This window comes from Macrobrachium nipponense, chromosome 22 (assembly GCF_015104395.2).
Source record: "Macrobrachium nipponense isolate FS-2020 chromosome 22, ASM1510439v2, whole genome shotgun sequence".
NCBI classification, from domain to species: Eukaryota; Metazoa; Arthropoda; class Malacostraca; order Decapoda; family Palaemonidae; genus Macrobrachium; species Macrobrachium nipponense.
This window is the reverse complement of record NC_087213.1, coordinates 63,279,469-63,305,361: the sequence shown is the minus strand read 5'-3', so window position 1 is coordinate 63,305,361 and position 25,893 is coordinate 63,279,469. Positions and strand designations below refer to the sequence as shown.

At 36.6% G+C, this 25,893-nt stretch overlaps 3 protein-coding genes across 3 annotated transcripts; all 3 read left to right on the top strand.

Annotated features, from left to right (window-relative positions):
- The first annotated feature begins 270 nt into the window (after positions 1-270).
- Positions 271-1,921, top strand: LOC135198750 (pro-resilin-like). The gene is made up of 2 exons (XM_064226605.1): positions 271-389; positions 882-1,921. The coding sequence occupies exons 1-2, from the start codon at positions 368-370 to the stop codon at positions 1,859-1,861; spliced, it is 1,002 nt and encodes a 333-aa protein (XP_064082675.1). The 5' UTR covers positions 271-367; the 3' UTR covers positions 1,862-1,921.
- Positions 1,922-13,011: 11,090 nt separating this feature from the next.
- Positions 13,012-15,951, top strand: LOC135198749 (probable serine/threonine-protein kinase clkA). The gene is made up of 2 exons (XM_064226604.1): positions 13,012-13,083; positions 13,968-15,951. The coding sequence occupies exons 1-2, from the start codon at positions 13,062-13,064 to the stop codon at positions 15,677-15,679; spliced, it is 1,734 nt and encodes a 577-aa protein (XP_064082674.1). The 5' UTR covers positions 13,012-13,061; the 3' UTR covers positions 15,680-15,951.
- A 5,889-nt stretch (positions 15,952-21,840) lies between these two features.
- On the top strand, positions 21,841-25,391 carry LOC135198748 (probable serine/threonine-protein kinase clkA). The gene is made up of 2 exons (XM_064226603.1): positions 21,841-21,954; positions 23,365-25,391. Exons 1-2 carry the CDS (start codon positions 21,933-21,935, stop codon positions 25,107-25,109), a joined length of 1,767 nt encoding a protein of 588 aa, XP_064082673.1. The 5' UTR covers positions 21,841-21,932; the 3' UTR covers positions 25,110-25,391.
- The last annotated feature ends 502 nt before the right edge of the window (positions 25,392-25,893 follow it).

The window sequence follows — 25,893 nt, the reverse complement described above, 5'->3', positions numbered from 1 at the left end:
GATACTCTTGCTTGAAGCTTTGCGAAACATCGGCTGAAGGGTGTCCATCGAAAAAGTCTATCTATAGCTATGTTACTAAACTTGGCCCTGATTACTACCACGTTACGACATGGAATTCTTGGAATTATGTTTGCAGTTCCAAACACGACTAAATGTATGCGTTGGAGTCATGACTTCTATGCACGATGATGCAGGACTCAGAATAGATTCCATTTTTTTTCTACCCGCCAGATAAGTATATATACTCATTCATCTGGTACGCAGATCCATTCAACTCACTGTATCGCTTCTGCTTCTATTTCCTTGTCATCTTCTAAGGTTCCCTGTCTGCTGTCAATTTCATCTTTCAAAACTTGCCTTTCACAAAATGAAGGCTGCTATCACACTAGGTGAGACCACAATTGCTGTCTGATCTTGCACTGCATGCATTTATTTAGGAAATAGATAACTAAACCGAAATTTGATCACTTCTTTGTACTATGAGCGTTTATGGAAGAGGTCAATCCAAGCAAAATTTTCCTTCATTTTTCTTCTGAAGATGGAAAAAGAAACCCACAAAATTACCGAGGATAACTTGTTCACTTGTAGGCATTTACATAGTATTTTACTCAACACTCGATGGCATTCAGGCCCTATCTGTGGCCCTCTCTCTTGAGAAAAGGCCACGAATAGGGCCTGAAAGTACTCAAGTGTTGAGTAAAATACTATGTAAATGCTTACAAGTACAAAAGTTATACTCAGTAATTTTGTGGGTTTCTTTTTTTCATCTGAAGAAGTCAATCTTTAAACAAAAGTAAATGCCGCCCTTCATCAGTCATGTGTTCCGTTCCCCAATCTTAAATCTAGTAGATCTTCAGTCTCATAAGAATATTCTTCTACAGCTTTCCTTGGGTTGGTTGCATGCCAAAGGCTCCCATCAAGCAGCTATGGAGCTCCAAATGGCGGTTTGACCAATGGCTTCGGAGGTTCAAACGGGGCTCCAAGCAATGGCTACAGTGCTCCCAATGGCAATGGCTTCAGGGGCTCAAACGGTGTCCCAAGCAATGGCTACAATGCTCCAAATGGTAACGGTGCCTCTAATGGTTCTGGGGGTAGAAGAAATGGCTTTAGAGGCTCCAACGGCGCTCCTAGAAACGGTTATGCTGCTCCTCCAAGCAACAGCTATGGTGCCCCAACCAATGGCTATGGAGTCGATGCAGAAATCGCTGCCTTGGCTGAAAATATCCCTGGAGGAGGTGTCCCAGGAGAGGACTACCCAATCCTGGCCTCTGTCCCTGATACCGGATTCGACTGCAACGCCCAGAATGTCCCTGGATATTACGCCGACACTGACCCCGAAGCTGGCTGCCAGGTCTTCCACATCTGCCAGGACAGGCCCAGTGGACGCCGTCAGCAGGACTCCTTCCTTTGCCCCAACGGCACCATCTTCAACCAACAGTACCTCGTCTGTGACTGGTGGTTCAACTTCGACTGTGCTGACGCTGAAGACTTCTACTCAGTCAACGAACTCATTGGAGTAGACCCAAATGCTGGCTATGGTTACGGAAATGGAAATGGTAACCAAAACGGCAATGGAAATGGAAGAAACGGATACAGCAATGGTAATGGGTCTAATGGTAATGGCAGAAATGGATCTAATGGCAATGGAAGAACTGGATACAGCAATGGTAATGGCTCTAATGGCAATGGCAATGGAAGAAATGGATACGGCAATGGCAATGCTTCCAACGGAAACAGAAGAAATGGCCACAGCAATGGCAATGGTTCCAGAGGAAATGGCAATGGAGGAAATGGATACAACAATGGCAATAATGGCAATGGAGCTAATGGTGTCTCTTCCTCTTATGGAGTCCCTTTCTAAGCCCAGACTAAGCGTTCTATGCTAAATGCTGTCGAGCCTTTCTTAAAAGTTACCAATAACAGTCCTTGTTAATTTAAAATTCAAATATAAATAAAAAATAATAAAAATTGGTAGTTTCTTTAAATAACGAATAAATTTGAGCAGTTGACGGGAAGAGAAATCTTAGGGGCAATGAATAATAATACTGAATTTATTTGATTTACGAAAATATGGCTATATGGTAAGCACGGGGGCACTTTCAGTAATCTAGTGCTTCAAGTGTTAGGAAGGAGTTGAAGTGGTTGGGAAGCAAGATGGAAGACAGGAAGTGGGAAATGAGGTATAATAAAAAGTTAAAGACAGGGTGCCGCTAGGGACCGAACGGACGCTGCAAACAACGTTTTAGTAATGCCTACAGTGCATCACATGGGATGCACTGGCGACACTACCTCCTAAGGGGGGTGAATAATATTGAAATTCTTAAATGAGTGTAAAGAAACAATGAAGGTTTTTACAAACCAGTAGTGATTGTGTCTGGCAAAAAAAAAAAAAAAAAAAAAAAAAAAAAAAAAAAAAAAAAAAAAAAACTTTCTCATATCACTAATAATGTGTCATCTTAGGAGTTCACCTTTTTTAAACTTATAGAAAAATGGTAAGACTTATAATCTCAAAAAACTCGGTAAAATGACCTTGACTTATACTAATATACAAACAGCACCTATGAAGCCGCCAATGAAAAGATATTAAAGAATGGGGCTTGAAAATATGTGATAAAGCGCTATGGGCCATGTAACTAAAGCTGGATATTACTTTCCAAGCCAGGCAATTTTAGTATACGCTTGATACACTTCGTTAGCTGCTTTAACTTATAACTAGAGTTCAGAAAAAAAAGTCGGCATAAGTATAAAAAAAAGTCGGCATAAGTATAATCTGATGACATTTGAAAGGAACGCCACTAAGGATATAATGTGAGAAAAATTTATAGTTAATAATGGGAAAATTTCACTTTGTGTATCACAGGCGAAAAGGACAATATCCCAGCCAGAGGTTATGAAAAGCATAAGGGAGAAAAATAGGTAGGAAAAAACAAACTAAATATAACCAAGGCGCAAACATATGGAGATTAACCTAAAAAACGAACACTACAAGGAGAAACAGAAAAATTTTAAGACGAAATAAAGAGGCATAAATAGGAAAGGATTACAGAATGATCAGGGGAAAATAGCAGAGGAGACATCCACAACTTTCCGAAAATGTCCAGCTTAAATACAATCGATGCATTTTATAGCAGATTACCGTCGTTTATTGACAGCGGTAATAACCGAATGCTATCATGTGGCAAGTGATTCTGTTTGAATTGGTATTGACGAAGATAAATTAGCATGGTATTTCAGTTTGATCGTCTCCGTTATTCATCATTTATTTTAAATTATTTTGCTTACTAATCTTGTCAGCCGATGTTGCTAAGGAACAACATTTTCAGTCAATAATTTTGCACATTTTGTATATATTTCAAAAGCGACAATACTGGAACAAGTTCACGCTAATTATTCTAGAAAACCTTCCGGCGCAATCTTGTAAAACTGGAGGATGAAGTAATATTTAATTTTCTTAGTAAATGTAACTTTTACTACAGGTATGATGCAATTCAAATATTCGGACATGCTTTATACCCATCAATGGTGCGTGCAAAAGGACTCAGTATAAAAAGACCCTAAAATATAATAAATGTTAAATTGCAAAACGAAAAATAGATAATGAATCAAGAAAATTCGATTTAGAGTTCGTCTGCTTTAAATCACTGGCGTTTAAAACTGAAGTTTTTAAAAGAACTGACGAGAAGACTGTACTTAAACAGACGAAGGAGGAACTGGTAATTTTATCAAAACCTGAAATAAAAACCTGTCGGCGTATCGCATTAGCATTTCGATAAGTGCAAAACCGGGGCAAATGACACATAATAAAATAACTCCAAAGAGAGAGAGAGAGAGAGAGAGAGAGAGAGAGAGAGAGAGAGAGAGAGACCCTCAATTTCTCCTGATTAGCGGGGCATCCCCCACAGAGAGAGAGAGAGAGAGAGAGAGAGAGAGAGAGAGACCCTTAATTTCTCCTGATTAGCGGGGCATCCCCCCCACTCACAGAGAGAGAGAGAGAGAGAGACCCTCAATTTCTCCTGATAAGCGGGGCATCGCCCCCCTCCCCATACACAGACAGAGAGAGAGAGAGAGAGAGAGAGAGAGAGAGAGAGAGAGACCTTCAATATCTCCAGATTAGCGGGGCTTCTCCCACAGAGAGAGAGAGAGAGAGAGAGAGAGAGAGCGAGCTTCAATTTCTCCTGATTAGCGGGGCATCCCCCACAGAGAGAGAGAGAGAGAGAGAGAGAGAGAGAGACCCTCAATTTCTCCCGATTAGCTGGGCATCCTCCAGAGAGAGAGAGAGAGAGTGAGAGACCCTCAATTTATACTGATTAGCGGAGATCTCCCAGAGAGAGAGAGAGAGACCTTCAATTTCTCCCGATTAGCGGGGCATCCCCCAGACCTTACAGACCTTACAGTTCGTTCGGGTTGCCCCAGGTCCCTCAGTGTGAGGCACCTCTAATGTCTACCAGAGAGTTGCTAGTACATCTTCCGGTATATTTTGCATCTTCCAATCTTGGATGGTCTGGGATGCAGTTTAGATATTTGTCGAGCTTATTCTTAAACACATCTACGCTCACTCCTGATATATTCCTCAGATGAGCCGGCAACGCATTGAATAGACGCTGCATTATCGATGCTGGTGCGTAGTGGATTAATGACCTGTGTGCTTTCCTTATTTTTCCTGGTATAGTTTTGGGCACTATTAATCTACCTCTGCTTGCTCTTTCTGATATTTTTAGTTCCATGATGTTTTCTGCTATTCCTTCTATCTGTTTCCATGCCTGAATTATCATGTAGCGTTCTCTTCTCCTTTCTAGACTATATAATTTTAAGGATTGTAGTCTTTTCCAGTAGTCAAGGTCTTTAACTTCTTCTATTCTAGCTGTAAAGGACCTTTGTACACTCTCTATTTTGTGCAATATCCTTTTGATAGTGTGGGTACCATATCATATTGCAATATTCAATAGTACTACGAACATATGTTTTATAAAGCATAATCATGTGTTCAGCTTTTCTTGTTTTGAAGTGCCGTAACAACATTCCCATTTTTGCTTTACATTTTGCCAACAGAATTGCTATTTGATCATTGCATAACATGTTCCTATTCATCATCACACCATGGTCTTTAACTGCTTCCTTATTTGTGATTGTCTCATTATTAGGTCCCCTATATGCATATAGCTTTCTTTCTCTGTCTCCATAATTTATTGATTCAAATTTATCAGAGTTAAATACCATCCTATTTACCTCTCCCCAATCATATACTTTGTTAAGGTCTCTTTGTAGAGCGTTCCTATCTTCATCACAAGTAATTTCTCTACTTATTCTTGTGTCATCAGCGAAACTACTCACTACCGAATCCTTAACATTACTGTCTATGTCTTCAATCATAATAACAAACAGTATTGCAGCTAACACCGTACCTTGTGGCACACCGGATATTACCTTGGCTTCATCCGATTTCTCGTCGTTTGCAATAACTATCTGTTTTCTGTTGTGTAAAAATTCTTTTAACCATCTTCCTACTTTATCCACGATATTGTGTTTTCTAATTTTCTTCGCTAATATATATGGTCTACTTTGTCAAAAGCTTTTGCAAAGTCTAGATAAACCACATCTGTTTCATTTCCGCTTTTCATATTTTTGAATATGTTCTCACGGTGGACTAACAGTTGGGTTTGTGTACTTTTTCCGGGTACGAAACCGTGTTGTCCTTTATTAAACAAATTATTTTTTATTAAACGTTTCATAATATTTTTCTTTATTACCCTTTCATACACTTTCATAATATGTGATGTTAGACTCACAGGCCTATAATTACTTGCCTCTAGTCTTGATCCACTTTTGAAAGTAGGGGTAATATATGCTAATTTGTGCTCATCATAAATCTTGCCTGTATCTACACTTTGTCTTAATAATATTGCAAGTGGCTTTGCGATAGAATGAACTACTTTCTTTAACAAAATAGCAGGCACTCCATCAGGACCTGCAGCAGCTCCATTTTTAATTTCATTAATAGCCTGCACAATATCAGCTTCATTAATATCTATGTCAGCTAAATATTCACTATTTTCATCCCTTACTTCTATATCATTATCTTCATTATCTATTCTAGGGGTGAATTCTCTCTTATATCGTTCTGCCAATATGTTGCAAATTTCCTTTTTTTCATTCGTTAATCTCCTTTCAATTCTTAGAGGGCCTATTTCTATTCTTCTTTTTATTTTCATCTTCTTCGCATATGAGTATAATAGTTTGGGGTTTTGCTTGATATTTAATAGGGTTTTTTCTTCCAAGTCCCGTTTTTCATTTTCTTTTGATTGTATAATCTTTTGTTCTGCATTTTCTATCTTACTTTTTAGTTCTATAACTTTCCATGCATTTTTTTCTTTTGAAAGACCTTTTTTCCACTTTCTGATTTTCTGGAACAAGATCCTTCTGTCTCTTGGTATGCATGACTGATGTTTACTTTTCTTCTTCGATATATATTTATCCACTATTTTCTCTAATATTTTATATATCTCCGTATTTACCCTTATGTCATCACTTACGAAAATGTTATCCCAATCTTTGTTTAATTCTTCATTTATTTCTGACCATTTTATATTTTTACTGTAGAAGTTGTATTTTCCATATCCTTCCCACTTTTTCATTTCTTGCTATCTCTGTTTTCACTTGCTTTGGAATGGACTGTTAATTCTATGACATTATGGTCTGAAATACTCGCATTATAAACTATTATTTCTTTAACATAATTCATCTCGTTCACAAATACTAGGTCTAAAGTATTTTCCTTTCTTGTTGGCAGGTGATTTATTTGTTGAATGTTGTATTCTAGTAGCATATCTAATAGCTTTTCGAATTGCCTCTTATCTTCTGCACTACTATTACTCTCTTTTTTTATATGTATAAGTACATCCACAATCTCCTATTCGTTCTTTCCAGTCTACGAAAGGAAAGTTGAAGTCTCCAGATAGGAGAATAGTCCAGTCCTTGTGATTTCTACATATATCATCCAATTTTTCTATTATAAAGTCAAACTCTTTAGTATTAGGAGGTCTATATATTACTATGTTCATTAATTTTTCAGATTCAAATCCTACCGCTATTAGTTCACATTCTGAGTTACTATATTTCTCATATATTTTTCCTTGTTTTTTGTCTTTCCCATATATTGCGGTTCCCCCTTGATTCCTATTTTTTCTATCTGATCTATAAGTTTGGAACCCTTTTATTTGATCAGGTTTCACTTATAATCATTATATCTATTTTCTTTTCAATTTGGGTTAGTTCTTCTAAGTACTCAATTTTTCTTTTTGAGTTACTCGTAACTAAACCCTGCGCATTCATCAGTATGATGGTTTGCGTGTTTTCTCCTTCATTTAATATTGGTAATAATAAGGATTTTCCCATGTCTCTTTTTTTCATTTCCAGAAATTCTGACATTAAAAAATCCAACTTTTCCAAAATATTTGTTCTTCCTTCATCATAATTATTCATTTTGTGTCTGAATCTGCAATTTTCTCCATATCTGCAATATCCTCTTGCATAATAAAAACAGTTATTATCTCTTGAGTAGAATTTCGGAGCTGATGCTTTGAAATTTTTTGCTGCACCTCTGCATATCTCATTGGTGGTTTGCTTTTCTCTTTTACCTGATATTCTTGATTTTCTCTCTTTATTTGTTTCTTTCTTATTTTGGATTTTATTACTTGGTTGGTTATTTATTTGATTATGATTCATGGCTACAGGGTGCATATATTTGCATTTTTTGTCGAACTTACATCCTTTTCTTCTTTTGGTAGTTTTACATATTTTTGGATGCAGATCTCTGCAATCATCCCCCATATCCATCTAAGTATGCACATTTACCATATATTTCATAGTTTTTGACATATCTTAGGATGTTTTGTAGTAACATCTTTCTCCAAATCTGCAATTCCCTCTTTTCAAAAGGTGCAGATTTTGTCTTTCTTGCTATTTTTTTCCTCTTTCCCGTCATTGTATAGATCTGGGTAGAGCCTCTTCGGGATTTTCTTTTCTGTTGTCATATCGTAATTTATTTCTTCGTAGGTATGCTGCTTTATAGCCTCATATGTAGTATCAATGAGTATCTCTGCATCCATACTTTTATCTTGTTCTTTGTTTTCCTTATCTTTTTCTGTCATTTCAGTTTTGTTTAGAGAGAGAGAGAGAGAGAGAGAGAGAGAGAGAGAGAGAGAGAGAGAGAGAGAGAGACCCTCAATTTATACTGATTAGCGGAGATCTCCCAGAGAGAGGAGAGAGAGACCTTCAATTTTCTCCCGATTAGCGGGGCATCCCCAGAGAGAGAGAGAGAGAGAGAGAGAGAGAGAGAGAGACCCTCAATTTATACTGATTAGCGGAGATCTCCCAGAGAGAGAGAGAGAGAGAGAGAGAGAGAGAGAGAGAGACCCTCAATTTCTCACGATGAGCTGGGCATCCTCCAGAGAGAGAGAGAGAGAAGGAGAGAGAGAATCTCTTAAGCGTGCTCCGGTCACGACGCTGTAAAGCATCACAACATAACATTAAGCCTTAATGGGAGATTATCATCCCCCCAAAAGTTCCGTGTGAGACTCTTAATATACGATCTTCCATCGCTCTTGGCAGCTACTATCCCATTCTTTCCTTATTAGTGAATGTTGCAATGCGTTCGAGCGAAAGCTGGATTTTCCTACAAGCAGATTTTTTTTTTATTCTGTCTTGATGACTTGAATTCGGAAAGATATGAAAACGGCGATAGCTATTGCATCTCTCTCTCTCTCTCTCTCTCTCTCTCTCTCTCTCTCTCTCTCTCTCTATATATATATATATATATATATATATATATATATATATATATAGAGAGAGAGAGAGAGAGAGAGAGAGAGAGAGAGAGAGAGATATTATCTCTCTCTCTCTCTCTCTCTCTCTATCCCCCAACTTCCTGAATTTCTTATAAGATTCTTAGAAAAAAAAATTTTCTTTGATAATTCAATACTGTTCTCAGCTGGACCCTTACATTATGATTTCCCATATGTTTCTAAGTGGAAGAAAAATAAACTAGAAACTCATAAACAAACGAAACGAAAATCTTAAGTAAAGCTGAAGACCAAGTGGAAATTATACTTGAAACCTACTACACTTCATAATTAGGTAACTGAGGATTTCAAGCGATTTCAAGCATGGAAATCGTTCTAACTTGAAACCACGCATGCGTAAAACTCCTCCTCCTTCTCCTCCTCTTCCTCTCAGGCTTTACTCCACCAATGCAGGAACATGGAATAGCTAATTCTCATAAACTGCCATCACATTTTCGTTGTAAATAATATTTGTATTGATTTACGCTGCTGAAAATCCCAGTGATATGGCCAATATTTCAACCAATTAAAAAAAGTAAAAAAAAAAATATTGTATATTCATTCAGGTAAGAGAAATTTTGAAAGGGAATGAAGTTTCAACCCTGGCACGAATGACTAAATAGGAAATAAAACTCTCGTTTGATAATACAGACTTTCAGCTTCAAACGACATTGAACTAATCCGAAACAGACTTCTCTCACTTTGCATTTCACTATGAAGTCATGAAAAAATAAAGCGTCTGTGCACTTTAGGTATAACATGAACATAATTATTGCAATAAATATATCACTGGAAGCCTGACTTTGAAAAGAAACACTCTGTAATAAAAAGTGAATAACTGGAATAACTCTGATTTAACAAAATATCAAATTTTGTTGATACAAAAGAAAGGTTTATAAGTGACCCTTATCTTTTGCCAAATAATGTCTAGAGAAATTTCATGAAATGTTTTAGAAAAAAAAAACATTTTTTTTGAAAACATTGGAAATTTTGAAGTTTTGAAATCACTTGCGCTGTCATCAAACTCCATTTAAAAGCATAATTATCTGTTTACAATAGAAGTGGTTCGCAGTTGATACCCAAATTAAAGCTCGTCTTGGCGATGATTTTCAACATATGCTACGGCAGTAATTTCCAAGCTGTGGGGCGCGCCGCCCTAGGGGGGCTCGAAGGGCTGCCAGGGGGGCGCAAATGATTGATGAAGGGGATAATTATATCTGAAAACTATTAATTATGATGGAATTCAGAATTTCAAAATAGTGAGAAAATATTTCAGATATAAATATGAAATTTAGTTGAATAAATATATAAACTATTTTAAATTCTCTATTAAGGAATTAATTATTAATCAATTATAAAAGATAACGAAAGTAACGTTTTGCAAATATGAAAATTGTACTGATTAGACTACAGTGATTTGTGCAATAATTATATATATATATATATATATATATATATATAATATATATATATATATATATATATATATATACATATATATATATATATATATATATATATATATATATATATATATATATACATATATATATATATATATATATATTATATATATATATATATATATATATATATATATATATATATATATATATATATATATAATATATATATATATATATATATATATATATTGAATTATTGACATGTGCCGACTATGCCAATAAATTACAGTGTTTAAGGAAGGGGGGGCGGGGGCGCAGAGAATGTGCCATTCAATGGAGGGGGCCAATAATTAGAAAAGGTTGGAAACCACTGCGCTACAGGATGCAATTACATCGCTCGAGTTGCGATGATACAGAAACGTAAGTTTTAGAGGAAATAATCTTGATTCATCTGAAGCATACAAAGTGTATCATAAGTAGTACAAGTCATTTTCTACATTTAGAATTTATATCCATTCAGAGAATATGTGGTAAAAATCAATAGCCCTTATATCATTCCGTAACTATCATTCGGTTGAAGCTAACATCTTTCTTTACCAAACTACACTGTGAACATAAAGCTTAAAAGATTCGAATATACTTATATATTCAATTTTAAATCGTACCCTCATTGTACGAGATATCATAACAAAATCATTTAGAGATTTCAAGAATCAATGGCTGTATTTTCTACTGCAATGGGAATTCAAAAGTTCGATTTTCAAGCAATCTTGTAAGGACAAAAAATACGGACATCAATTCCTTGAAAATTAGTTAAAAGGTTTTAATTTTGCGAATAATTTCCCCCAACACTGCATAGAATGTAAACTACAAACTGATTCGTTACATTTCAAGGAACTGATGTCAGTATTTTCCATCCTTGTACGACTGCTTGGCAATTGAAATTTAAACTTCCAACTCCAGTAAAAATGCATCCATCTAATCCTGAAATTTTTATAGGAAATCATTATTCATGGCCTCTCGGATATATCAGGATACAATTTCCATTTGAACATTTATATTCGAAAATAAAAAAATTCGGGAAATACCCCGAAAGTCGTCTTAAATAGTGGGGAATTTGCATACATCTGCGCTTTGATAATCAAATGATTCTGGTTAAAAAAAAAATAAGAACATAAAATTGTAGAAAAACGTAAGACTGATTGGTTTAAGTTCCGTGAGATATGAACGAAAAAGATGACCCTATTTTCCTCTGCAGATAACCATCCCACCGGACTCTCGCTGCCCATGCTTGTAATTTGCATTTCGTTTATAACGCTCAGACTTTATCTTTCTCGCAAAGCGTATTCAGTCACGACCTCAAGCACCAGAGAAAGGCGCTTTATGCGTTATTAGCTACGAGGTATTAATGGTCCGTTCGCCTTGCAAGCATGTCCGGTTGTCTTCGTAAAGGAAATATATTACCCAAAGAATCACCAAATTACTTTGTTTTACTTGTCGAACATTTTTTTTTTCGATTTTTCCTTTTTTTCAAGAGTTCGAAAGTGATACCAAACTGTTCTGACCTTGGCGTCTGACCTCGTAGCTGTATAGAACTGGAAAATTTCACACGTGACGTTCCAAAATTCGAAGGTCAAAGATTTCCTGAACACCGTGGAATATTTCGTGACAATAATAACACATGGAGGATAAAGCAAAACTGAAAAAAGAATAAGTTTCATCATCACTTTATCGATTGAAATTACCGTAAACGAGAATATATAAAAGGTTTTTCATGTTTCATTTTACAAATCTTTCGAGCCAGGCAAAATCCTTTCCCAATATTTTTTACAAATTTTTTTTTTATTATCAAATCGCTTTACTTTAACTAGTGAAAATACTACTGAATTATCCAAATACCCAACTTTAGCTACAAAAATTTAGCAAAAATCGAAATTCGACTCATTCCCTTAAATCCCATAACAGACACACGTGGACCCATCAGATATCATATGCAAGATTCTGGCTCTGCTATAAAAAAAAAAAGAAAAAAAAGGACGATGTATCTCAATTACCCAAAGACATTGCCAAAAACTTTTACCCAGCAGTCATACAAACTCTCAAAATTAGGATTTTTTAAAACATTTTTTTATAACTTTTAACATAAATTACCTGTAATTCTTATATCAGTTACTCGTAATATTCTTTTATACGTAATTTGACGCTCTACTCTCTTTTTATTCTTATTCTTTTATTTTTGCATTGTTGTTTTTATTTATTATTTTTGGGCACTTTACGTAATTCTTTATCCCTTATTTCAGGTTTTATTGATTTTATATTATTGGATTTTCATAATTGAGCAGACTGGTATTCAAGTCATATGACCGAGAATACCCAATAAAAATAAAACGCAAAAAGAATGGAACACAACTTTTGAGATAAGAAGTACCTATCAATCCATGCACCTAAGATATTTTCTCTTGTCACTCTGATTACATCATAAAAGAAATAAAGGCAAGTTACCCAAAATAGGTTATAAGGATAAGCTCAATGCCGTCACAAATCTGCTCAATAAGGTTTTCGAAAACTCCCGTCACGTGCTGGCTAAAAAGGGCATCGTGGGAGGTGTGAAATGACGCCATGTAAATAGAAAGGGAGGGGAGGGGGAATGGGTGGGGGAGGGGGGGGGGGGACTTTACCTGGTTTACAAGTATAAATACACATCCCACGATGGAGCAGCATCAATCGTCTTCTAACTTCCTCATCAGCGGTTTTTCTTCTTCCAACTTCTCCTGGTCTATCCGCAGCTTCCCTTCCGCATCTCCCTTCGTCTTCCGATATGAAGGCTTTTCTACTCATTGGTAAGCATACCATGACCAGATCTTCCTGTTATTTGTGTATATAATGAATGCACATATATATATATATATATATATATATATATATATATATATATATATATACTATATATATACTAATATGTATATATACACAAACAGATATATGCAGTATATATATAAAGGAAAAATTAGATACGATTGAAAATCTTTGCTTGGGGTGTTTGATATATAAAATAAATGGAAAATGGACATATATATATATATATATATATATATATATATATATATATATATATATATATATATATATGTATATATATGTGTGTGTGTAATTTTTCTAGACAAATCTTTGATTGGGGTGTTTGATATATAAAATAAATGCATATAGGTATGTATATATATAAATTGGCTACGTGTGACAAAAGCACTACTCAGTTCCCAAGGTCGAGGGGGGTTGATGCCGACTCCTAAACAACGAATACCTGTGCGCGACAGGGATTTGTAGGTGAGGGGCGGGGTTAATTTATGTCCTCCCGTGGTAGCTGAGTGGTTACAGGCGCTGTATGTCCTGATTTCTGGGTTCCAAGGTTCGCGCCCGGGAGCCAACGAAATTATTATCAACTAAAAATTCCCCTTCAGTTACCATATATGAAAATTTATAAATTCTGAAGTAGAGCGAATTAGATAATAAAGGACATTTGTAGATTAATGTGTGTATATTATATTATATATTATATTGTATATATATATATATTATATATATACATATATATTTATATGCACACAAAAACATAAGATAGAGATACATATGTATCAAAGAAAGGGATATACAAATAGGTTACAATAATTTTAACCGAAAATGTAACTAGCTATACAAAGACTAAGTGTTTTCTCTGTTTCTCCAGCTCTTCTGAGCGCAACGACGTATTGTGCCCCAGATCACGGCTTCTCAAATGGATTTGGAAGCAGCAATGGTGCCCTAAGCAATGGCTATGATGCCCAACTAAGCACATCCTACGGAGTTCCCAATGGGGAATATCGGGTCGATTTCGAAATTGCTGCCTTGGCTGAAAACATTCCAGGTGGTGGTGTCCCTGGAGTAGACTATCCAGTCCTGGCTGATGTCCCTGACACAGGATTCTCCTGCGATGCCCAAACTATCCCTGGATACTACGCCGATACAGCCCCTGAGGCTGGCTGCCAGCTCTTCCACATCTGCCAGGACAGACCCAATGGACGCCGCCAGCAGGACTCCTTCCTCTGCCCCAACGGCACCATCCTCAATCAGCAGTACTTGGTCTGTGACTGGTGGTTCAACTTCGACTGTTCCACTGCTCAAGACTTCTACTTCGTCAACGAATTCATTGGAGTCGAACCAACTGCTCAGTATGCTAATGGTATCATCAATGGCAACGGAAATGGTCTTGGGAGGTCCGCATACACTAATGGAAATGGCAATGGTAATGGTGCAACTGGCTACACCTATGGCAATGGCAACGGAAATGGCAATCTAAGAAGTGGATTAACCTACGGTAATGGAAATGGCAATGGAAGGAATGGATACACAAATGGAAATGGTAATGGAAATGGCAATGGGTTGAATGGAAATGGCAATGGACTGAATGGAAACACCAATGGAAATGGAAATGGTAATGGAAATGGAAGGAGTGCATATACCAATGGAAATGGAAATGGCAATGGAGTGAATGGATACACCAATGGAAATGGAAATGGAAATGGCAATGGAAATGGAAGGAGTGCATATACTAATGGAAATGGAAATGGCAATGGAGTGAATGGATACACCAATGGAAATGGAAATGGAAATGGAAATGGCAATGGAGTGAATGGAAATGGCAATGGAAATGGCAATGGAAATGGAAGGAGTGCATATACTAACGGAAATGGAAATGGCAATGCATTGAATGGATACACCAATGGAAATGGTAATGGAAATGGTAATGGCAATGGCAATGGACTGAATGGATACACCAATGGAAATGGAAATGGAAATGGTAATGGCATTGGAGTAAATGGTCACACCAATGGAAATGGTAATGGAAATGGAAGGAGTGCATATACCAATGGAAATGGAAATGGCAATGGACTGAATGGATACACCAATGGAAATGGTAACGAAAATGGAAATGGCAATGGAGTAAATGGTTACACCAATGGAAATGGCAACGGAAGGAGTGGATACACAAATGGAAATGGCAATGGAAATGGTAATGGCAATGGCAATGGACTGAATGGATACACCAATGGAAATGGAAATGGAAATGGTAATGGCAATGGAGTAAATGGTCACACCAATGGAAATGGTAATGGAAATGAAAGGAGTGCATATACAAATGGAAATGGAAATGGCAATGGACTGAATGGATACACCAATGGAAATGGTAACGGAAATGGAAATGGCAATGGAGTAAATGGTTACACCAATGGAAATGGCAATGGAAATGGAAACGGCAACGGATTAAATGGGTATACCAATGGAAACGGCAACGGACATGCCAATGGAAATGGCAATGGCAGCAATGGACTCGCCAATGGCAATGGAAACGGCGGCGTCCTCAGATCCCCATCGTTGTCCTATGGCGCCCCCCTCCCTTAAACTGAGGAGAAGAAACGACCCAAATCCCCAAAAAGGCACCGGACCAGGAATCGGCTTCTCTAACTGGAACCTCCATTAGCCTCTATTTGTTCTTATTCTAAGTCCATCTACTTCTTATTATTCCTTTTTTACTTCTCCTATTTATAGCTTTTTGTATTTCGAGAATTGTACGAAAAATCTTAATTATATTTTGATATTTAATAACTATATTTTTATATATCAACAAATTTGCAAAACATACAATGAAATGCAATAAATATATATGAAGGCAACTGGGTGGTTTCTTTTGATATTATTCGCCTTTACCGCTATTATTATTTAAATGATAGAGAAGGAGTTATACAAGAAAGTCAAATGTTCTATATCGGCAAAATATCCAAGAACTTGTTAGTTTTCTAACAAGTGGGAATTATCCTACAAGAGATCATTTCAAAATAAGACCAAACTTAGTGATGTCAATGACCGCAAACTTACATAAAATTCTATATGATTATTTATATTTTCGATCACTTGTATCTAAGCTTGATATCAACGCACAGCAATACAATGACATTATATAATATTACTATAAAATAACAACGCCCGACGATAAACCTCAACCGATGAAATTCATTCACTCATCAACTCCAAAAGCAAATGAATATTTCAATGCAATCGGTCTTAATTGTTATGTTAATTACAAATGTCAATTACAAGAATAAGTAATTGCGATAATTATATAATGGAAAACAACGACAACGGTCGATAATCATTTCTACCAAGTTAACCCGATAAGAACATGGTAGGAATAGTATACGCTTCAATGAGTTTGAAACACGAAATAATGTACTAGAGAAAATAATGGAATTCGTTGCCATGTTACTGGTACTTTCTGTGACTCATCTTTGCTGGACCAAATTGACATCAGCGAATATTAGTTGCTGGGCCTAAGGAAAAGTTGGAACTGTTTCATCGACCTTCTGACTCCAAACAATCAGTTGATGATGTCCCTCTCCCTGACAACAGTCATGTTCAATCCATTCTTACAAAGTTAAGTATATTTTAGTTTTACCAGACCACTGAGCTGATTAATAGCTCCCCTATGGCTGGTCCGAAGGATTAGATATTTTTACGTAGCTGGGACCCAATTGGTTACCTAGCAACGGGACCTACAGCTTATTGAGGGATCCGAACCACATTATATCGAGAAATGAATTTCTATCACCAGAATTAAATTCCTCTGGTTCCGCGTTGGCAGAGCCGAAAATCGAACTCCGGACCACCGGATTGGTACCCGAGCGCGAAATCCACTCGTCCAACGAGGAACTACCGGTTCTTACAAAATTTGCATATCGCTCTCGGGATGTTAAGAAAATTCTAGATAATCTTGATAGCTGGGGTGGAGAAGATCTCGATAGTTTCTTCCTTTTGTTTTTAAAAAGAAGGGTTCTAATGTGTTGTCTACCAAGATAAGTATTTTACAGATTTTTAGGTAGGCGTAGTATCGACGGAGGAGCGCAAGCTTAGTATTGCAGTGACTGTTCCAAAGAAAGGCATATATGTAGACTGCAGGCTTATTTCAATTCTCCCTGAACTCTCAAAAATTGCAGAAAAACTTATTTTTCATGCCACTATATAATTAAGTTGAATATGTAGGACTGTCAGCTGATCGTCAATATGCATAAAGGCAACAGCTCTGCACATGCGATGCACTTTTGGATTTGACATGCCATTTGCAAGAGAACCTTGATAAGGGTTTCGAGTGCAGAGTAATTCATATAGATTTTATTGCTGGTTTCTATTTAGTATATCAAAAAACACCAATTTGTAAACTTCAGAATCTTGGAGTGGGAAGGTATGCTTTTGGTTTACTTACAGGTAGGAAGCAGCTAGCTGTTGTTGACAGGATCTTTATTGAACAAAGACCTATTGTGTCTGGAGTTCCACATGGAAGCGTTCTTGGTCCGCGTTCTTGATTCGTTGTTATTTTCAGTGTTTCGAGTGATATGGTTGTCGGCCAGGAAAACAAGATTCTTCAGTATGCAGATGATGCAACACTTGCGGGTGTAGCAGTCTCCACTTATGAGAAATGAAGCTGGCCTCAGTCTCATGGAACGGATTAGTGAATGGCGTAGTCATTGGGTATGAGGCTGAACTCCGGTAAAACGAAAACACTACTGATTAGCATATCTCGTACAGTTTTTTCAAACTATCCTCCCATTCAGGTGGATGGGACTCTGCTGAATAAGTCTGAAACTTGCACTATTCTAAGTGTAACTTTTGACTCACATCTTACTTTTGAGCAACATCTAATGAAAGTGTCAGCAAATACCGCACGAAGGTTCGGCATTGTAGTACATAACACCTATATTTATAAGTGATAAAATGAAACCTGTTTTAAGTCATTTGTCCTCCCTTCACTAAAATACTGTTCTCCGGTGCAGATGTCTGTTTCTGCCAGAGATTAGTCCCTTTTAGATAGCATGGTTCGTGGTGGTAGGTTCCTGTTTCCTAATATTAGAAGTTATGACTTGGACCATAGATGGATGGTCTCTTGTTCGTTAATTTTTCATAAACTGCATTTTAACAGAGATCTTTCACATACACAGTTGATCCCTGATCCCCTTCCCTGCCAAGAGTAACCAGATTTGCTGAACAGCAGCAGCAACATGCAGTCAATATGTCTCGTTGTTGAACTTCTCAGTTTGAGATGTTCTTTATTCCTCACACTGTTGGGCTGTGGAAGAGTCTCCCTGAGGATGTCGTGCAACTGGAACTCCAAAAGTTAAAACGAAGATGAAATGCACTACTACACTAATACAATTCTCCTTGCATTTTAGTCATTTTTATCTGTTTATGTATTAATTTGTTAGTTCGTTTTTTTCTTTTTAATAATTGTTCTCCTGTTTCCGTATTTCCCTTTCCTCCTGTTACTTCTTCCTAATGAACATCAGCTTCTTTGGAAACCGGAGTTTGTTCCATATGCATAAGGTTCTCCTCTGAATAATAATAATAATAATAATAATAATAATAATAATAATAATAATAATAATAATAATAATAATAATAATGATGATGGATAAATTTTTTTTTGATGAGCAGAATAAACAAACAGCAGTAAGAGGGAGCGACTTTGGAAATAAAGTACAAGGCTAAAACGTCCAAGCAGCTTGTGGTCTAAAGGACACTGTAAATACTCTTTAGAAATGTCTACTGCAGACAACGTGAGATGAAATGATGGCATTATCCTCCCAAGGTCTTCAAACGCTTTTCCAATTCAGAAAATTAATTCCACTTTTTTCCTCCATCAACGGGAATAAAATACACATTCATAAGTCACATCTCTCACTTCAGCTACCTTGCTACACATACAAGTACAGTGATGCTCAAATCTCGTGCGACAAGACTACATAGGATTTCGTTCAAAATTCCCTAACTGGCAACTTAGAATGCTCCATATTTATCTATTATTTCAATGCGAAAATGCAATTATCGCATACAATAAGGCCATAATATGTTTCATATGAGTGAAATCTGTCATATATTTCAAAACTGCAAGAAAATGTCACGTGTAGCCAATTTCCAAAAACTCTTACGAAGCATTTTCAAAACTTTCGTTCACTCATTGCTGAAGCATTTGACAAAAACGAAGTCGTCATCAAACCTCAGTTCAAATGTTAAATAAATGAAAAAAAAAACCGAAAAAATTGTCGTAACATTAATAATGCTTCCAAAGCAAGCATTGAATTTGAAATAGTCCTATTTGATTGCTTTTACCCTCAATGCTGAAAAAATGTAAATAAGTATATACAAAAGTAGAATGCGCCCACCGATATCAACGTACGAGGGAAGAATGTGTGACGTATCATTGGTGTCGGTGTAACAACAACCACCTGGAATATAAGTATGTAGGTCTACAATGAGTAGCGACCATGAAATTATCTTGAAAAGATTTACTTCATACTCGTATGTGTTAAGGTAGTTAAAGGAATATTTGGATTTTCATACATGATTATTTTTATCTTTAATATTTAAAAAATGATAGCATACTAGCAAATATTCGCCTATTTGTCAAAGCCAAGATATTATTCCTAGGCCTAGGTGTTACATTTTTTTACTTTACACTTAACATTCACATCTCTATATTAACAATTTCTGGCCAGAAAAGCAAATGAGGTTATCTACACATTGTTGCACTTCAAGTTACCTTATGAAAGAATAAATTATACACCAAAAGCGAGCAGAAGGACTTTTAAGAAAATAATATTGTAAACCAGTTGAGAAATAAGTGTTCCATATGCCTTGATATTAATACTTATGATATTTCGAGTAATAGCCATCTTCTCTATATAACCAAAATCATCATCTTTATTCCTCAGAGAACAGGTAATCTCTACAAATAAAAACATTAGTAACAGATTACATCTTAGAGAGCTTAGATTTTTTTTTTAGCTTATAAATCATTTGGCTACATACAGGAAGCTTAAACACAGCCTGAAACTTCAACATTCAAAGAAAACTGGTTGTAATTGATATTCCTATTGTATTCCTCAAAGAACATGTAATCTCAACAAATAGTCATCAGTGACAGATTACATCTTAGAAGGCATAGATTATTTTTTTAGGCCTATAAAACATTTTCCAATATACAGGAAGCTTAAACGCAGCCGAAAACTTCAACATTCAGAGAAAACTTGTTTTAATTAATTTTCCTACTTTGAAATTGTTGTTATGACTGTTAAGCTTATTAGGTCTACTGTCATAATGCTGCAGACATGGTTATGTTGACCAGTCCGAGGAGCATGTTAAGTGTGCTTTCATTGCTGGCAATGTAAAAATAAAAAAATAAAAAATCACTTCAAATCACACAGATTAAGAATTATACCAATGCATAAAAGGGATCATGTCTATTTAACCATAAGGAAAATAGGGCTCGCTGTGAATTTACAAACTTTTCGACATGAATGACATTACGAATAAAAAAAGAAAAATAATAGCACTACTTGGCAACGTCATGTTGAGTCTGAGAATCTGAACGATACAACAAGAATCATGTTGCAATAGATTTGAGCACCACTGTACATTAAATTATATAATTAAGATTTTATTAGGGCTCCTATAAACAACAACAACAACAACAACAACAACAACAATAATAATAATAATAATTTATTTTTTAAATTTGGATAAACATTATTTTGTTGAAAAGGATAAACCAACAGCAGTAAAGATATAAAGTACAAGGCTAAAAGAATACGTAGCTTGTGGTCTAAAGGACACTGCAAATACTCTTTAGAAATATCTACTGCGGACCCAAGGTCTTCAAACGCTTTTCCAAGCCAGAAAAATGAATACCACTGTTTTTCCTAAATCAACGGAAAAAAATACACATAAGTCACATCGCTCACTTCACCTACCTTGCTACACATACAAGTACATTAAATTATATAATTAAGATTTTATTAGACTCCTATGTAAATATCTGTAAGATGAAGTCTCTTCTAAAAGAAAGTTATAAAAACATGATATGAAAATCATGAATACCGAAATAAAAAGAGTCGCGTTTGGGAATGTCACAAAAAAGGAGAGAATTATATATATATATATATATATATATTATATATATCTATATATATATGATATAATATATATATATATAATATTATATTATATAATATACACACACACAAAGGAAATTGTGAAAATGCTGCAATAGTGACTACCATCCCCGTTACCATGTTGTTAAAAAGAAACCCAAGCATAAAAGCAAACTTAAGGAAACGAATAGCTAATCAAAGCTGACCCCAAATCACCGACTGCAGTCAAAAAAAAAAGAACTTTTTAAGCCCAGTGGAAGGGCCGGAAACCCTTAATTTCCCGTGATTTGTGGGGCGTCCCAAATCTCCTTAAGCATGATTCAGTCGTAAGGGAAATAAAAGTGATCCAAAATAAGGGAATAAGGATGAAGCTCAATGCCGTTACAAATCTGTTCAAGAAGGTTTTCGAGAACTCCCGTCACGTGCCGGCTAAAAAGGGCATCGTGGGAGGTGCGAAATAATGCCATGAACAAGAAAGGGAGGGGGAGTGTGAATGGGAGGGGGAATGGGTGGGTGGGGGTAGGGGGGAGGGACTTTACCTGGTTACAAGTATAAATACACATCCCGCGATGGAGCAGCATCAATCGTCTTCTAACTTCCTCATCAGCAGTTTTTCCTCTTCACCTTCTCTTGGGTCTATCTGCAGCTTCCCTTCCGCATCTTCCTCTGTCTTCGATATGAAGGCTTTTCTACTCATTGGTAAGCAAACCATTTCTTGTTATAGGTTTATATAATGAATGCGCATACACAATTACGTATGCGCCATGCACATGCATATACATATACATACATATATATGTTACAGGGAATATGTGAAATCAAGGATTTCATGAAATCCGTAGGGGATATGTGAAACGTCCGATTCGCTTAGGAACATTTGTACACCGAGGGCTAGTACTGAACACGGTGAAACAGTGATTCATCTACACTGCTTCGCCGTGTTTATTACTAGCCCCCGGGGAGCCAAATATATTTCGCCATGTTTAGTACTAGCCCATGGGGGAATCTAATGTCCCTCAGTGCATTTGATCCCAAGGAGCTAGTACTAAACACGGCGAAACACATTCGACCCCAATAAGACTAGTACCAAACACGACGAAACAGTGTTGAAAAATCACTGTTTCACCGTGTTTAGTACTATTGCAGATTCACACCAACCTGCATTTGATGTCTACGCCCGTCCCTTGCGACGCTCTTGATTGGCTGCTGATAAGCCAATCAGAGGGTTGGAAACTCTCAGTCTCTCAGGAGAGGTGGAACATACATCATGCTTATGTGAACTCTCTCTCGAGAGTGACAGTGTCCACTGTCCAGCCCTGCGATTGGCTTATCAACAGGAAATCAGGACCGCCGTAAGGGACGGGCCTAGACATCAAATGCAGGTTGATGTGAATTTACTATGGCCGTCAGGGTTCAAATATTCCCAAGCGAATAGTATTTAAAAAATGGTCAGGGCGCAAATGAGCCAGTTTAAAAGAATGGTCAAACGTAAACAAAATTCCTTACTACACTTTTGGTCGTAGCTCCTTTTGTTTACTTTTTACTATTTTTTTTACACTGTTTCGTTTATGTACTGATAATGCATGAATTAATGAAAACGCGCTTGCATTACTGCCTCATATTTTCCTGTGGCGTTGGCTAATACAAAAATCCAGTGATTCCTCTGTGATTTATTTTAATAGACACACATACATAATTATACACATAAAAATTATATATATATATATATATATATATATTAATATATAATATTATTTATGTGTATACATATGTATGAGTGTCTATTAAATAAATCACAGAGGAATCACTAGATTTTTGTATTAATCAACGCCACATGAAAATATGAGGCAGTAATATATATATATATATATATATATATATATATATATATATATATATATATATATATACACACACACACATACACACATATATATACACACACATATATATATATATATACTATATATATATATATATATATATATCACACGCATATATAAAAAGATATTTTATAGAAAATGGTACATAAGTAGGTACATAAATAGTTAATCGAAAATATATGAACTATTATGTATTCAAACGTTGGTGTTAATTCTATTTCCACAGCTCTCCTGAGCGCAACGTCGTATTGTGCCCCAGATCACGGCTTCTCAAATGGATTTGGAAGCAGCAATGGTGCCCTAAGCAATGGCTATGATGCCCAACTAAGCACATCCTACGGAGTTCCTAATGGGGAATATCGGGTCGATTTCGAAATTGCTGCCTTGTCTGAAAACATTCCAGGTGGTGGTGTCCCTGGAGTAGACTATCCAGTCCTGGCTGATGTCCCTGACACAGGATTCTCCTGCGATGCCCAAACTGTCCCTGGATACTACGCCGATACAGCCCCTGAGGCTGGCTGCCAGGTCTTCCACATCTGCCAGGACAGACCCAATGGACGCCGCCAGCAGGACTCCTTCCTCTGCCCCAACGGCACCATCCTCAATCAGCAGTACTTGGTCTGTGACTGGTGGTTCAACTTCGACTGTTCCACTGCTCAAGACTTCTACTTCGTCAACGAATTCATTGGAGTCGAACCAACTGCTCAGTATGCTAATGGTATCATCAATGGCAACGGAAATGGTCTTGGGAGGTCCGCATACACTAATGGAAATGGCAATGGTCTGAATGGCAATGGTAATGGTGCAACTGGCTACACCTATGGCAATGGCAACGGAAATGGCAATCTAAGGAGTGGATTAACCAACGGTAATGGAAATGGCAATGGAAGGAATGGATACACAAATGGAAATGGTAATGGAAATGGCAATGGGTTGAATGGAAATGGCAATGGACTGAATGGAAACACCAATGGAAATGGAAATGGTAATGGAAATGGAAGGAGTGCATATACCAATGGAAATGGAAATGGCAATGGAGTGAATGGATACACCAATGGAAATGGAAATGGCAATGGAGTGAATGGATACACCAATGGAAATGGTAATGGAAATGGCAATGGAGTGAATGGATACACCAATGGAAATGGAAATGGCAATGGAGTGAATGGAAATGGCAATGGAAATGGAAGGAGTGCATATACTAATGGAAATGGAAATGGCAATGGAGTGAATGGATACACCAATGGAAATGGAAATGGAAATGGAAATGGCAATGGAGTGAATGGATACACCAATGGAAATGGAAATGGCAATGGAGTGAATGGAAATGGCAATGGAAATGGCAATGGAAATGGAAGGAGTGCATATACTAACGGAAATGGAAATGGCAATGGACTGAATGGATACACCAATGGAAATGGAAATGGAAATGGAAGGAGTGCATATACTAATGGAAATGGAAATGGCAATGGACTGAATGGTTACACCAATGGAAATGGAAATGGAAATGGAAATGGAAGGAGTGCATATACTAACGGAAATGGAAATGGCAATGGACTGAATGGATACACCAATGGAAATGGTAATGGAAATGGAAATGGAAATGGAAGGAGTGCATATACCAATGGAAATGGAAATGGCAATGGACTGAATGGATACACCAATGGAAATGGTAATGGAAATGGAAATGGCAATGGACTGAATGGATACACCAATGGAAATGGTAATGGAAATGGAAATGGCAATGGAGTAAATGGTTACACCAATGGAAATGGCAACGGAAGGAGTGGATACACAAATGGAAATGGCAATGGAAATGGAAACGGTAATGGATTAAATGGGTATACCAATGGAAACGGCAACGGACATTCCAATGGAAATGGCAATGGCAGCAATGGACTCGCCAATGGCAATGGAAACGGCGGCGTCGTCAGATCCCCATCGCTGTCCTATGGCGCCCCCCTCCCTTAAACTGAGGAGAAGAAACGACCCAAATCCCCAAAAAGGCACCGGACCAGGAATCGGCTTCTCTAACTGGAACCTCCATTAGCCTCTATTTGTTCTTATTCTAAGTCCATCTACTTCTTATTATTCCTTTTTTACATCTATTTATAGCTTTTTTGTATTTCGAAAATTATATTTTAGGAAAAATAGTCATTATATTTTTGATATTTTAATAACTATTTTTTATGACAACGACTTTCTAAAAACGAATAACAAAATGCAGTAAAAAAATATATGACAGCAAGGTATTATTTGGATATTATTCACCTATGTCCCAGGCATGATAAAATTAACAGAAAGTGATGCACTTACAAAACAAAATGCTAATAATAATAATAATAATAATAATAATAATAATAATAATAATAATAATAATAATAATAATAATAATAATAATAATAATCAAGAAGTAACTATCACTCATTGATGTCGCAATACCATGGGACACCAGAGTTGTAGGGAAAGAACGGGAAAAAATGTTTAAGTATCAAGAACTGAAAATAGAAATAAGAGGGATATGGGACATGGCAGTGGAAATTGTACCCATAATCAAAGGAACACTAAGCACGATCCCCTGGGAAGGAATCTGGAAAAACTAGAGGCTGAAGTAGCTCCAGGTCTCATGCAGAAGAGTGTGCTCTTAGAAACAGTGCACATAGTAAGCAAAGTGATGGACTCCTAAGGAGGCAGAATGTAACCCGGAACCCCACACTACACGTACCACTCAGTCGAATTGGAGGACTGTGATAGA

Excerpts from the sequence above, each read along its gene's own strand:
- LOC135198749 (XM_064226604.1), top strand. The coding sequence starts at position 13,062 with ATGAAGGCTTTTCTACTCATTG. Across the intron at positions 13,084-13,967 it reads GAAGGCTTTTCTACTCATTG|CTCTTCTGAGCGCAACGACG; the intron begins GTAAGCATACCA and ends CTGTTTCTCCAG.
- LOC135198748 (XM_064226603.1), top strand. The coding sequence starts at position 21,933 with ATGAAGGCTTTTCTACTCATTG. Across the intron at positions 21,955-23,364 it reads GAAGGCTTTTCTACTCATTG|CTCTCCTGAGCGCAACGTCG; the intron begins GTAAGCAAACCA and ends CTATTTCCACAG.
- LOC135198750 (XM_064226605.1), top strand. The coding sequence starts at position 368 with ATGAAGGCTGCTATCACACTAG. Across the intron at positions 390-881 it reads GAAGGCTGCTATCACACTAG|CTTTCCTTGGGTTGGTTGCA; the intron begins GTGAGACCACAA and ends ATTCTTCTACAG.